Raw genomic sequence first — 14,049 nt, 5'->3', positions numbered from 1 at the left:
AAAAAAGAAAGAAGAGGAGAGAGAGGGAGAGAGAGGGGGAACATAGAGAGAATTATAGAGAGAGAAAATATAAAATTTAAGAGAGAGGGAGAGAGAGGAAAAGAAAAAAGGAAAAGAGGGAGGAGAGAGACATAGGGAAGAAAATAAGAAGAGAGAATTTGAATACAGAGAGAGAATTAAAGAGAGAGTAAATTTAAAAGAAAGAGAAAAGAAAAAATTTGAAGAGAGAAAAAAAGGAAAAAAGAGGAGAGAGAAGGAAAAGAGAGGAGAGTGGAGAAAGAAAGAGAAAAAGAATAAGGAGAAGAAAGAGAAAGAGGGATGGGGAAAAAGAGAAAAGAGAAATATATTTAAAATTTAAATATTTTTTGAGAAAGAGAGAAAGAAGGAGAGAGGGGGGAAGAGAGAGAGAGAAGATATAATTTAAAAGAGAGAGAAAGAGAGAAGAAAAAATGGAAAATAAAGAGAAAGGGGAGAAAAAATAGATATATATAGAACATGTAGAGAGAATTATAGAGAGAGAAAAGATAAAATAGAGGAGAAAGAGAGAAGGAAAAGAAAGGAGAAAGAAAATAAAAGTACAAAGAGAAGAAAAGGAGAGAGAAAAATGATTTTTTTAAAAAAGAGAATGAAAAGAGAGAGAGAGAGAAGAAAAAAAAGAGAGAAGAGGGGAGAGAATAAAGAGAGAGAGAGAAGAAAAACGGGAAGAGAAAAAAAGCAGAGAAAGAGAGAACAAAAAAAAACTAAAATAAAAAACAGAGAAAAAGAGAAAGAATTAGACATGAATTTGAAAGGGGAGGAGAGAGAGAAAAAAGAAAAAAGAAAAAAAATAAATTGTTGAGCAAAGTTGCCATTCGCAGCGAAGCGGCCTAACGTTCCACAAGAAAGGTCCCTATGAGGTCACATTGTAGTAGAGAGTCCCTCGTCTCACATCATCTCATTTCACCTCACCTCTCGTCCAAGAACTGAATTTGAAACTAGAAAGTCCCTGTCGTTCATCTTATCTCTCCATTCCATCTCGAGGCGCAGGCGCAGACATCGGGTGCGACAAGGGACCTACTTGCATGCTGCATTTCGCGCTTCGGTAGAGAAGATTAAGCCCGAACAGGGATAGAATTAACACCGTCAGAGAGCACAGGTGGTCAAGTGCTTCTTCCATGAAAGAGGTCAATATCTTCAATATCAGCTGAGTTTGCCTTCAATCTCTTCAATATCAGCAAGCAAGCAAGCGCAGAGCTATGTCCCAAGCATTAGGAGTAGGGGGACCTCCCCACATCAGCAGTAGCTGCAGCCGCAGCGTTAGCAATGGCCCCCGCGCATGCACCATCTGCTCTTCCACAGGTTTTGTAGGCATCCATGGCTCTTTCCACAAGAGCATCCGACTGGCTTCTCAATCCAGGCTTCCTCTCTCGGTGCCTGTGCGTTGTGCAGGCATTCTCACATCCAGCAGTTGCGGGCAGCCTCAGGCATTGCGTAGCGACGAAAAGGAAGATGTGGAACTCATGAAATGGATGTATGAGCAGGGCTTGCCTCCTTGCAAGGTGGAGCTTAGAGACAAATCATATGGATACGACAGCCGCCCAATTCACTATGTCGTTGCCCAGGAAGATCTACAGGTGGGACTGCCTTTGCTTTGCCTTGCCCATTGTGTCTTCCTTTCTGGGTGGTAGGCAATAATAGGTCTTCAATTCTGCAGCTCTGCAATTTCAGTTCTTTGCAGTCTGTATGCACATTGCCTTTCTCCTGCTGTGAGTGTGACTCTGCCGTCAGCTCCTCTTGTGCAGCCTGGAGATGTGGCCTTCTCCGTTCCCAATTCTTTGGTTGTCACTTTGGAAAGAATACTCGGGAATGAGACCATAGGTACGCCCGTTGCTTTCATCAGTCCTTCATGGAAGGCTCTTTGGATTGACACATGGGTTCCTCACGCAACAGTCCATACCCTTGCTTACTGTCAGTTCATCTGCCAGGGGAGTCGTGAAAGTGTGAGATTATATAGACTCAATTGCTGCCTGCACCTTGAAACTCAGCCGTGTTTCAGGCACCAGATTAGCTTGGCTTCTGGTTGCGGATGCTTGACCTCACTATTAATGTTTTGCAGCTGAGCTCTTGACCACGAACAAGCTGTCTGAGCTGGCATGTCTTGCACTGTATTTAATGTATGAGAAGAAACGTGGCAAGGACTCAATCTGGTATCCTTTTATACGTGAGCTTGACAAACAGAGAGGAAGGGGCCAGTTGGCTGTTGAGTCTCCATTGTTGTGGTCTCCTGAGGAGCTGGAATACCTTCAAGGTAGCCCAATGAAGGTATGATGTTTAACCAGGGAGTCTGGCATTCTAACGTTGCAATGAAGGTTCTCAGAATGACAGTAAATTAGCAGGTATATTAAGGTATATCCCTGTTTCTGGTAGGACAGGACCTTGTTTCTGCCAGGCTTGAAGGCATCCGGCGAGAGTACAATGAATTGGACACTGTCTGGTTCATGGCTGGTTCACTCTTTCAGGTCAGCATTCTACCTCCAGATCTTTTACTTAAACAAAAGCTAGATTTACTCATATGAATGGTTGTAAATGATGACCATAGCTGCACTGATTATTATTGGGTGTGCATTGCAGCAATATCCATTTGATATACCAACAGAGGCTTTTCCTTTTGAAATTTTCAAGCAAGCTTTTGTTGCTGTGCAATCATGTGTGGTCCATCTTCAGGTAAGCTTATCTAAAACCGCTGCTGCCACTATCAATCAGTTCTCATGCTTGCAATGATCTCACATACCTTCTTATGTGTGTGTGTGCATTTTGTTCTACAGGATGTCCCACTCGCAAGACGGTTTGCTTTAGTGCCACTAGGACCCCCTTTACTGACATACAAGAGCACCTGCAAAGCAATGTTGAAAGCTGTTGGTGATGCAGTCCAACTCCAGGTAGATCGGGCTTACAATGCTGGAGACGCGATAGTTGTATGGTAAGACAGTCTTCTGAGTTTTGAATGCAGAGTCAAGTAATTATTAAAGTCTGCCTGACATGGTATTTGCACAGTGATGAACCCTTAGCTGGAATAGATTGTAGTTTAGTTACAAGAAGAAACAGAATATTTGGCTGTTTCACCCTTTGCACAAGGTCCATGGGTTATCTGAACGTGGAGTGGTTTTAAATTTCCGCTGATCCAGGAGCCAGAATCACTGATCTTTTAAGTGGGTTGCCAATTAACCAAGGAAGATTCTAAGTGTGACCAAGTGAACTGAATTATAGCTTATGACATGACATTTGGAAGCTTTGGGGTGAATGCATGCCAGTGCTGGGGACACAATCAAAAGACATGTTGGGCTAAGCTACTTCATTCCAATACTTGGCATGCATTTTGGATGTGAAGAACAATGAGCTCTGCTGGTCCATTATGTAAATGTACTCCTCAAATAGATTTCAACCCCCTCAATTTATGGACCTTGAGCCCTATACTTTGTCAAAGAACTTGCATAGTTCTATGACCTCTCAGGTTTGACATGTTAGATCACAAATTTGTCCAAGGGGAATGCATGGAACTAACAGATTGACTGAGTGACTGCAGTGACTTGATAGAAGAAGGCATATGCATAATGGAAGAGGAAACAAGAAGATGAATGTGAGAGTCAAGAAACAAGAAAAATCTATGCACAATGAATGGATGGACTGTAGAATTGTTGGATGCAAATATCTCTGTACAAGCTGGTGTTCTATAAATATAATTATTGCTGACCAAGTGATGGAGTTTGCAACAGGGGAATTGGATCTATGCATTTCACCAAGCAGGCATTCCTCACAAATGTGCTTATCTAGCACGCGTATGCATCATAGTATCTTGAGATAGTGTTTCGGACCTTGTTTCGGACATGTCATTTTGGAAACTCCAATATGTGTTTCAAGATCAGTTGTTCTTTTTCTGGGGTTTTTTTTGGGAGGGGAGAGGGGTCAAAGGACTATGATATGTGTGGAAGATTTCTTGCAACCCAACATCCAACAATTGGTATCAAAATGGGCTTTGACCTCATGGGTAGAGTTGTCAACACTCTTTGCTTCAGCTCTTGCGATTGGGACAAGTTTTGATGAGAATTTTTAGGTTGACAAACATTGGGAGGTAGCCCATAGGGCTTGTTATCAGATTTTTGAATTTGGTTCATTTTGGGCTCCATCTGCACTATTATTAGCACTACACATGCTATTTTGCCTTTTATGTATAACTTTTGACAGCTGGCTGCATACTTCGTCTCCATCACGGTCAATGTCATCATCTTTGGTGCTGTCAATTTTCCAGCCTGACTCGGTGCCCTCATGGATGCTTTGGGTTGCATGCAGGGACTGATCAGTTCATCATTGTAGTTAGCATTCTTTCCAGATTCAGTGCAGATTTCTCTTTCACTCCTGTTGTCTTCTGTCTTCTCCTTTTCTCTCCGTGTTCGTATTCCTCTTCCGTTGTGCACTCTCACATGGTATCATTGCCTAAGTGAGGACATAGAGGTTCCCTTCGGAGAAGATCACCCTACTGCTGAAAACACAAATTTTCAGCCTATTGTTTGTTGTAGATAATGCAGATGTTTTGCATTTTATAGGTGCTTTCGACAAAGGCGAGACATCTACAATTGTTACCTTGCAGGTGCAACTGATTATTCTCTTTGCTTGGGCTGTTCTACAGTCAAAAGCAGCAAATTTAGTGTGTTTGCAGGTCTAGAGACACGGGATATCATTTGTTCCAAGGCTTTGATGACTTAGATGAGGAGGCTATTCCTATCCCTCTGAGAGACGGTGGGATTATTGCAAAGATTGGAGGCTGGAGCCCCGTTTTGAATGGGAACCCTCTCTCGCCAGGTCACACATCAACGCAGCCACCTCCTCCCCCCTCTTGATGTCTCCCATAGGGCCTGTCCTTTTGGCCCTAGGATGCCTATGATGGCACATCAGTGTAGGTGCTCGTTCTTCTTTCTTTGCTCAAAGAAAATTGATTGGATGGATAAAATTATTCGCTTTGGTCTTGTAAGGTGGAGTGTATTTGTTATAAGATCTGAGATACACGCTTGACTTTCTTATATACTTAAAAGATATATGGTGAATATTATACAGACGCACAGAGACACAGAGAGAGAGAGAGAGAGAGAGAGAGAGAGAGAGAGAGAGAGAGATTGACAACACACTAGGGATTGGAAGATGGGCAAGTTCCCTCCTTGTGGAGTTATATTATTGACAAGGAGCAAGCTCCTCCGTTACACATAAATCGGTTTTTACTTGTAGATCTTGGGAACAAGATCATGGTTTCTTGCACGGTATATAACCGGCTAACACAACTTGGAAGTTGGCACCTTTTGATGCTTCTTGAGTCTCTCCTTCTCTCCTACACAATATGTGTAGGGATCTCTTCGAGCTTGATTTCAGCAGAGCTTTCGTAGCAGTTGCACCTTCTCCCCTACACAATATGTGTAGGGGTCTCCTCTTGGAACTTGATTTCAGAAGAGCTTTTGCAATACTTTGTGAGATTCAAACCGCCTTCTCTCCTTCTCTTGCATGTACACAAAGTGATACTTCCTTCACCTCTCCCACATCCAAGGAGAGCCTCCTCTTTCATAGGCTTCAAGAGCTTCTTTTCTTGGAGAGAGACTTGAGTGCCAAGATTGGAAAGGTTGATCTTCATGCAAGATGCGACTGTTCCAGAATCTACTCTGCAGCACCAATTTCGAAATATCTCTTTGTGCGTTGCTCCGATGGAAAAATGTTCAACACGAAAGTTGTAGATCTTGCTGTTTTCGATAACCTTCGCGGCTCGTTTTAAGAGATTGACTTTCTATCGTGAGATATTTTAAAAATGGATTCACCATATCTATTTTAAGAAAAGCAGCTTTTTAAACTCTACTTTTAACTTATGGTCCATGCAACTACCTTGAGCCATAGATAAGGAGAGTTCATTAGATTGCCTTGGGCCTCCACCTTAAGATTGACTTCCCACAAAAGCTTGTGTCACCTTAGACCTTAGAAAGAGAAAATCACTTCTATTCTCACTTCCAGAGAATCACATCTCTGGTCTTTCTTAGTGAGAGAATTACCTCTCTCGTTTTTCGTAGTGAAATAATTACTTCTCTCTTTAATTCATCAAGAGAGAAAAGACCTTAAACCTTGACTTGTAAGGGAGAGGATGACCCCAAATGAATGCAATGTTCATTACACATAAGTAAACGTTCCCCAGGCGTCCCTGGATGCACACATAAATACATATACACAATGCTAATGCACTTCCTCTTCTTAGAACTCAATCCATCTTCATTTATGTGTAACTCCTTGGTTTTTGTGTATACTCTTACACTTGGTAGACACTCCCTTTCCTCTTCATAACTTGTATTGCCTATACTAAATATCCCCGTCACAGTGCTCTAATCATCCCATTAAGTGATGCATTAGGAATACTGGTCTCTAAATGGTCTCATGGCCATGCTAGATCATCATCAACACTTAAAGAAAAGTGAGTCATTAATTTATTGACATAAATTTACTAAATAGAGAATGCGTAATAAGTAATCAATTTAGTGACAATATTCTTGACACCTTTGATATTTGGGAGTTTGTTACCCGTCCTATTTTCCATCTTGTGGAGGATCCGAGAGTGGGATCGACAATGGATCATGGAGCCCTATGGGATTAGCTAAACTCTAGAGGCTGATTCTTCCTTTGTTGAGCAAATAATTCATTACATATTGATTAGCTCTTTAAAACAGCCCTAGAACAATAAATTACCAAAAGTTTCATTGAACCAGAAGTGGTTCTAGAGAATTTCTGTGTCCCACATACCTTATGTGTAGGTCTCTAACTCCCATGTGCAGATTTCAGCCATCAGCTATTGTCTTGCTGTCCAGCCCTTGGTGACTGCAGCACCATCCTCTCTAGCACTTGGTGTTTCCATCCTTGTTGTTGCCTTGCTGCCTGAAGGCCTCGCTCTGCTGCATTTTCGATTGCCATAGCTATCGCTTGTAGTTTCCCCACCATCAACACTTGGATTAGCTTGCGTTTATAGCTCCAGACTTGGCGATAGGCTGATCTCCACTTGGCGACTATATCAGCTTGTGTTTTTGTAGATGGTGTGCTCGCCTGCATCATCCTTGTTAGCCTGCTCTTATTCAGTCTCAGTCTGTCATCTCCTGGTTGTGAGCTCCTGTCAGAGTCTGACAGGAGACAGAGGAGCTCTGTCAGTGTGTTTTTAGGCTGCTTTAGTCAGCATTCAGCCTTGGGCATTTTACAGCCCAATCTGGGCTGTTTCTGGGCTGACTGCCCATTATTTTGGGCAGTCGGACCAGTTCTGGTCAGTCGGACTAGATCTGGCCATAGTCGGCCAGATCTGGCCAGGTCGGCCAGTTTGCTGGCTGGGGGCTATTTATAGCAGCCCCCCCAGTCAGTCCAGCATTCATTCTCTGCAGGTACAGCACTGCTTCCTCCGTCTCCGTCTCCGTCTCCGGCATTGGTGCTGCCTCTGCTTCCAGTCTGTCCTGGTTCCCTCACTGACGCTCCGGGCTGTGTGCAGGGACTGTTCTGTCCATTCCAGTGTATTCAGCATTCATCTCAGTCAGTGCAGACTTTCTTCCTTCATTCTCTGCTTCCTCTCTCCTCTCCTCTGTGTTCGTGTTCTTCTTTCGCTGCGCACTCTCACATGGTATCATCGCCTGATTGAGAGCACGGAGGACGAGAGAAATACCTTACTGCTGCTGCCCACAGTTTCTCAACAGCCAGGCGATTGTCTTATGCGGCTGCCAACAGGTCCATCCCAGCCAGGCGACTGCATCTGGAGGCTGTCCAGCGTGCGTTTGCTGTACACAGGGGCTGCCACGTCATCCAGTGACGCAGCAACATTGCGTTTGCTGCCAGGCGACCTCCTCTGCTGCAGGGCGACCTTCCTACAGCCTGCGTTTTGCTGTTTTGCAGGTCGCTTCTACCCCCGGCTGCTCCTCTCCTGCAGACGACCTCTGTCTGGGCTTGTTCCCGGTGCTTGGTGGTTGGTGACCACATTGCTGGTCCTATTTCGTCAGCGGCACACTTTTCTTTGGTATTTTGCAGATTGGAAGATGTCTTACCAGTTTTCAGGCTTTGAAGACTCAGAGGATGAGCTTCTTTCTCATCATTCCTCTGAGCGGAGGCGGGACTATCGTGAAGTTCGACATCGGGAAGACCCTCCTCGCACTCGTCCTTTTTCAGTCCATGCATCTCAGAGGGTTCCCTCTACTGCGAAGGTTTCTTCCGTGAAGACTGCATCAGATGTGCGGATGCCTTCCTTGATTCCCTCTATCCAGGTGCCGATTCTCCCTTCCTTTCCGAAGAAAGACAAGTTGGATGGTTCCAACTATTCCCTATGGTCATGCAAGGTGGCTTGCATCCTTGATACCTTTGACGTTTGGGATCTTGTTTCTTCGCCCATCGACCGACCCCCTGTGGATTCGTCCGATGGCATCTCTATGGACCGTGCAGCCTTATGGGATAGGCTCAACTCTCGAGCCCGTTCCTTTCTTTTTATGAGTCTCCATGATTCTGTTCTTGTCCATGTTCACAGGTTAAAGACCGCGGCGGAAGTATGGACAAAGCTTGCGTCTTTGTATCAGCACAAGACATTTGCCCACAAGATTTCCCTGGAGAAGAAGTTGCGGATGCTCAGTCTTGATGGTTCTTCTTCCATGAAGGAGCACATCACGAAGATGGAGGATATGCGAGGTGAGCTCGCCTCTCTTGGTCGTCTGATATCGTCTGAGGATATGGCGATGATTCTGTTGACTCAGCTACCATCACTCCGTTATGATGTCTTCTACACCAGCCTCATCACTTCGAGGACCCGTGAGACTCTCCTGTGGGAGGAGCTTTCTCCGCTTGTCTTGGAGCATGACGAGCGACTCAAAGAGGTGGGAGCCAGTGGCTCCACCAAGGCATTTACGGCTGGCACAGGTGGTGGCAAGAAGCAGAAACAAAAGAAGGAGAAGGCTAAGGACAAGATTGAGGAAGACAAGAAGGATGCGAAGGAGAAGAAGCCCAAGTGTCCCCATTGTGGGAAGGGCACTCATCCCGAGGAGAAGTGTTGGCAGAAGTATTCCCATTTGAAGCCTAAGGAGAAGGACTCGAAGGCGGCCCCAGCCACAACAGAATCTGTGTTTGTGCATCTCTTTGTTGAGGAAGACACTGCCCTTGCTTCTACCACACAGGAGAAGCCTTGGCTCGTCGACAGTGGAGCATCTTCACATATGACCTTCCGTCAGGATTGGCTTAAGGATCTTCGTTCCAGAGGGGGTACAGTCACCATCGGTGACAATTCTACAGTTCCTGTTCATGGAGTGGGGACTTTACCTATGTTTTCTGACAGGCGGTCTTCCTCCGCCAAAGTTCTCTATGTGCCTGATTTGGGTTTTAACCTATTATCTGTGCATGGTCTTACTCAGTTAGGTACCCGAGTCATTTTTACTCAGGATGCAGTCACAGTGGAGGATGCTTCTACAGGTGATGCTCTTTGGACAGGTACACAGGAGGGTGGGCTTTATACGCTCACAGCCTTGGTTGCGCGGACTTCCCATGAGCTTGGGCTGCTCTGGCGTGCTCGGTATGGTCATTTGAACCTCGATTCTCTTCGCCGGGCTTCTAGGAGGAAGATGGTGGATGGACTTCCTGATTTCCCTCCTCTTCACACTTTGTGCCCTAGCTGCTTGAGGGGCAAGCAGCACCGGCAGCCTCACCCGCAGGTTGCTTCTAGGTGGGCTACTTCTCCGCTTGAGTTGGTTCATACCGACCTTTGCGGACCTATGGGCACGGCCTCCCTTGGGAAGGCCAAGTATTTGATGCTGATTGTGGACGACTTTAGTCGTTATGTGTGGCCTTATTTCTTGGAGTACAAGAGCAAGGCATACTCCCGTTTCTGTGAGTGGCAGGTTTTTGTGGAGACCCAAACCACTTCCAAGGTTCGTGGTGTTCGAGCTGATCACGGTGGAGAGTTCACTTCTCACCTTTTCTCTCAGTTTTGCAGGGATCATGGTATTCGGGTGGAGTATTCCCATCCAAACACACCATCAGAGAATGGTGTGGTGGAGCGTGCGAATCGGACCATGATTGAGATGGCCCGATCTATGCTGGAGCATAGAAGTCTTCCTCATTTCCTTTGGGGTGAGGCGGTGGCTACATCGGTGCATATACGCAACCGCTCTCCGACTTCGGCGTTACAGGACATGACTCCATATGAGGCTTTCTTTGGAAAGAAGCCTTCCGTGTCCCATTTTCGCATCTTTGGGTGCGATGCTTTTGTCCATGTGGACAAGAAGAAGAGGAAGACGAAGTTCGACTCTAAGTCGAGAAAGCTTATCTTCGTTGGTTATAGTACGACCACGAAGGGATATCGGCTCTATGACCCGACGACTCGGCAGGTTGAGGTGAGCAGGGATGTGATCTTTGATGAGGCTTCGGCCTCTGAGGATCCGATTGATGGTTCTATTATAGATGTTTCTTCATCATCGACGGACCCCCCCCCCCCCCCCCCCCCCCCCTTCTCTCCCTTCACTTTCTTCCAGGATCACCCTTAGCACCCCCCCTATTCCTCCTCCTTTGGCTTCCCTTTCCCCTTTGGTGGATGTGCCTTCGTCTTCTACGAGCTCTTCTACCGCCACTTCGGGATCTTCACGGGATATACAGCCTTCTTCAGATGCGGAGGATTTACCTTCACTCGGTGAGGGGGAGTCCCTCTCCGATTTGGGTGCTTTACAGGTTCCGGAGACCCCCCCGGTCTCCCTCACAGAAGGAGTCTCTCAGGATTCCTTTATGGTATCGCCGGCTCATGCAGGATTCAGGTGTTACTCACTTCCTTGCTTCTTCTACAGGTCCTCGTCGATCAGCCCGTTTACAGGCCCAGCGGGACAGTTCACTATGTGTGAACTATGCTCTTATGTCACAGATTCTTCAGGATTCCGAGCCTTCCACAATGGAGGAGGCTCTTGCACAGGATATTTGGAGACAGGCTATGCAGGCCGAGCTCGACTCCATCGAGCGAAACCATACGTGGGAGCTTGTCCCGCGTCCCGCGAAACGGAAGGTGATTGGTGTGAAATGGGTCGTTAAGACCAAATATCTTGCAGATGGCTCCTTGGACAAGCATAAAGCTAGGCTTGTTGCCAAGGGTTTTGCCCAGCGTGCAGGGTTGGATTACTTTGAGACTTTTGCTCCTACAGCTAGAATGTCCACCATCCGAGTGCTTTTGGCTCTTGCTGCTCACCACCGTTGGCCTGTCTATCAGATGGACGTCAAGTCTGCTTTTCTAAATGGCGTTCTTGAGGAGGAGATTTATGTTTCACAGCCTCCTGGTTTTCTTGTGCAGGGGAAGGAGGATCATGTCTACAGGCTGCAGAAGGCTCTTTATGGCCTAAAGCAGGCTCCTCGTGCTTGGTACCAGCGGATTGACCGCTTCTTTCTACAGAGTGGCTTTGCGCGCTCCGCTTATGATCCCAACCTCTACTTACGGGTTGTGGATTCTCTTTCGGTGTTCCCATCTTGTATGTGGATGATCTTATCATTACAGGGAGCGACACTCAGCAGGTGGAGCATACACGGTCCATTCTACAGCAGGAGTTTGACATGACGGATCTAGGGATCCTTCACTTCTTTCTAGGTCTGGAGATCTATCAGATGGCACAGGGCATTTTTATCTCGCAGCACAGGTATATCTCCGAGCTTCTTTCGGAGTTTGATATGGCTGATTGTCGGCCTATCTCATGCCCTATGGACCCTGAGTCCAAGCTTTTGACAGCTGGAGTTCCTCTTACCGATCCCACCCGTTACAGGTGCCTTGTCGGTTCTCTTATCTGGCTGCTTCACACTCGGCCGGATATCTCCTTTGTGGTGGCTTTATTGTCTTCCTTTATGCAGACTCCTACCCAGGATCACTGGCAGGCGGCCTTGCGGATTCTTCGCTATTTGCAGGGGACTCAATCCTTTGGGATCATGTATGGAGATGGGATTACCCTTTCTGGATGGAGTGACTCTGATTGGGTAGGTGATGTGGATTCGCGACGATCCACTACTGGTTATGCTTTCACCCTTGGTTCTGGTGCTGTCTCTTGGAGCAGCAAGAAGCAGCCTACTGTGGCACTTTCTTCTACAGAGGCTGAGTATCGGGCCCTATGTTCGACCGCTATGGAGGCCGTTTGGCTCCGTCGCTTACTCGCAGAGATTGGCTTTTCCTAGACCGGACCTACGGAGCTGCGGGTGGATAACCAGAGTGCTCTTGCTCTGGCCAAGAACCCGGTGTTTCATGCTCGTACGAAGCACATTGAGGTTCAGTATCACTATGTTCGAGAGCGGATCGTGGATTCGGAGCTGGTGGTGGTCTATTGTCCTACGGCGGCCAATGCAGCTGATCTCTTTACGAAGCCGTTGCCTCAGGCTTCTTTGCTTCATCACATGCGGTTCTTGGGTCTTCAGACTCTCCCAGGAGTTGAGAGGGGGTGTTAGCCTGCTCTTATTCAGTCTCAGTCTGTCATCTCCTGGTTGTGAGCTCCTGTTAGAGTCTGACAGGAGACATAGGAGCTCTGTCAGTGTGTTTTTAGGCTGCTTTAGTCAGCATTCAGCCTTGGGCATTTTACAGCCCAATCTGGGCTGTTTCTGGGCTGACTGCCCATTATTTTGGGCAGTCGGACCAGTTCTGGTCAGTCGGACCAGATCTGGCCATAGTCGGCCAGATCTGGCCAGGTCGGCCAGTTTGCTGGCTGGGGGCTATTTATAGCAGCCCCCCAGTCAGTCCAGCATTCATTCTCTGCAGGTACAGCACTGCTTCCTCCGTCTCCGTCTCCGTCTCCGGCATTGGTGCTGCCTCTGCTTCCAGTCTGTCCTGGTTCCCTCACTGACGCTCCGGGCTGCGTGCAGGGACTGTTCTGTCCATTCCAGTGTATTCAGCATTCATCTCAGTCAGTGCAGACTTTCTTCCTTCATTCTCTGCTTCCTCTCTCCTCTCCTTTGTGTTCGTGTTCTTCTTTCGCTGCGCACTCTCACAATCCTCCACCCCCTTTGCTGTCACTTGGGTCTCCTACTGCCTTAATGATCAGCATTTTGTAGTTTCTCACACTTTGACATCTCTGATTGGTGGTTACGACACTCAGGAATGGTCTCTGTTGGATGTTACACATCGAGACTCTTTAGCTTTGCTCCTGAACATTTTGTACACTCTTAACATTCATTTACAACATTCATTGACTCCAGAGTTCTCTTTTCTCTCTCTCTCTCTCTATTTATGTTTGAGTTTTTGAGTTTTGTGTTTAGGGTTTGAATTTTGTCACGTCATTGTCCGAGTCTTTGTGTTTTAGTCATGCTTATACTTTTTGTGTTTCCTCACATGGTATCAAGAGCACCCTGCGGATATTATGGAGGATTGGTTTTGTGGGAGTTATATGAACGGCATGTAACTGATTCATAATATCTCAAATACCTTCTTCTCGGGATTTCACAATGTCTTATTAGGCTTCTCTTATCATTGGAGGCCCTAAGGAGGCATTATGGGCTTGGTGAGGAAGACGACATGCCACATTCACCTTCACCTTCACCTTTTTTTTCTTTTGCTATTCCAAATTTTAGTCACATGATGGAGGAGGAGTATGAAGGTACTTGCTCATCACCTATAGTCGAGTTTATACCCTTTCTACTGGCTTTGCTACTGTATCCAGACCAGTTGGTGAGAATGATGACCTCTTGATCATGGAGGATATATGACATTTGGGACAATTGGCGACCCATCTTTTTTATCTTAGCTAGGCCTAGTGTTAAGTTTGTATAACCCCTTTGAGTTGTACGAATCAAAACCTTCTTCTATTTCTCCTTTTGGTGTGCAAAATTTGGTTGATTTTTAGTATGCAAATTTCAATAGAGAGGGCTCTCGTAGTAGACATTCTTCATAAGGTATATCTACATCTTTTGTTTCATTTGAGCATGTAAACCAATTTTTTCAAGTCTCTTCTAGCCCACTATACTTTGATCCACACCTTGATTTCCTCTCTTCTTCATTTCAAAACCTCAGATTACACCTCACTTTCGCATCCA

The 14,049-nt window shown here is 46.2% G+C and overlaps 1 protein-coding gene across 1 annotated transcript in view; it reads left to right on the top strand.

The window, feature by feature from the left end:
• The first annotated feature begins 911 nt into the window (after positions 1 to 911).
• The window catches only part of LOC148022353 (uncharacterized), a 59,965-nt gene continuing 46,827 nt past the window's right edge, over positions 912 to 14,049 (top strand). The window contains exons 1-6 of the mRNA XM_087697977.1: positions 912 to 1,613; positions 1,782 to 1,857; positions 2,096 to 2,301; positions 2,412 to 2,498; positions 2,611 to 2,703; positions 2,805 to 2,959. Coding sequence (XP_087554103.1) covers positions 1,236 to 1,613; positions 1,782 to 1,857; positions 2,096 to 2,301; positions 2,412 to 2,498; positions 2,611 to 2,703; positions 2,805 to 2,959 — 995 coding nt within the window. The 5' untranslated portion in view covers positions 912 to 1,235. The remainder of the gene's footprint in view (positions 1,614 to 1,781; positions 1,858 to 2,095; positions 2,302 to 2,411; positions 2,499 to 2,610; positions 2,704 to 2,804; positions 2,960 to 14,049) is intronic.

This window comes from Lygodium microphyllum, chromosome 17 (assembly GCF_053477565.2).
Source record: "Lygodium microphyllum isolate KBCC chromosome 17, Lygodium_microphyllum_v1.1.10, whole genome shotgun sequence".
Classification (NCBI taxonomy): Eukaryota; Viridiplantae; Streptophyta; class Polypodiopsida; order Schizaeales; family Lygodiaceae; genus Lygodium; species Lygodium microphyllum.
This window is presented reverse-complemented; position numbering and strand designations above follow the sequence as displayed.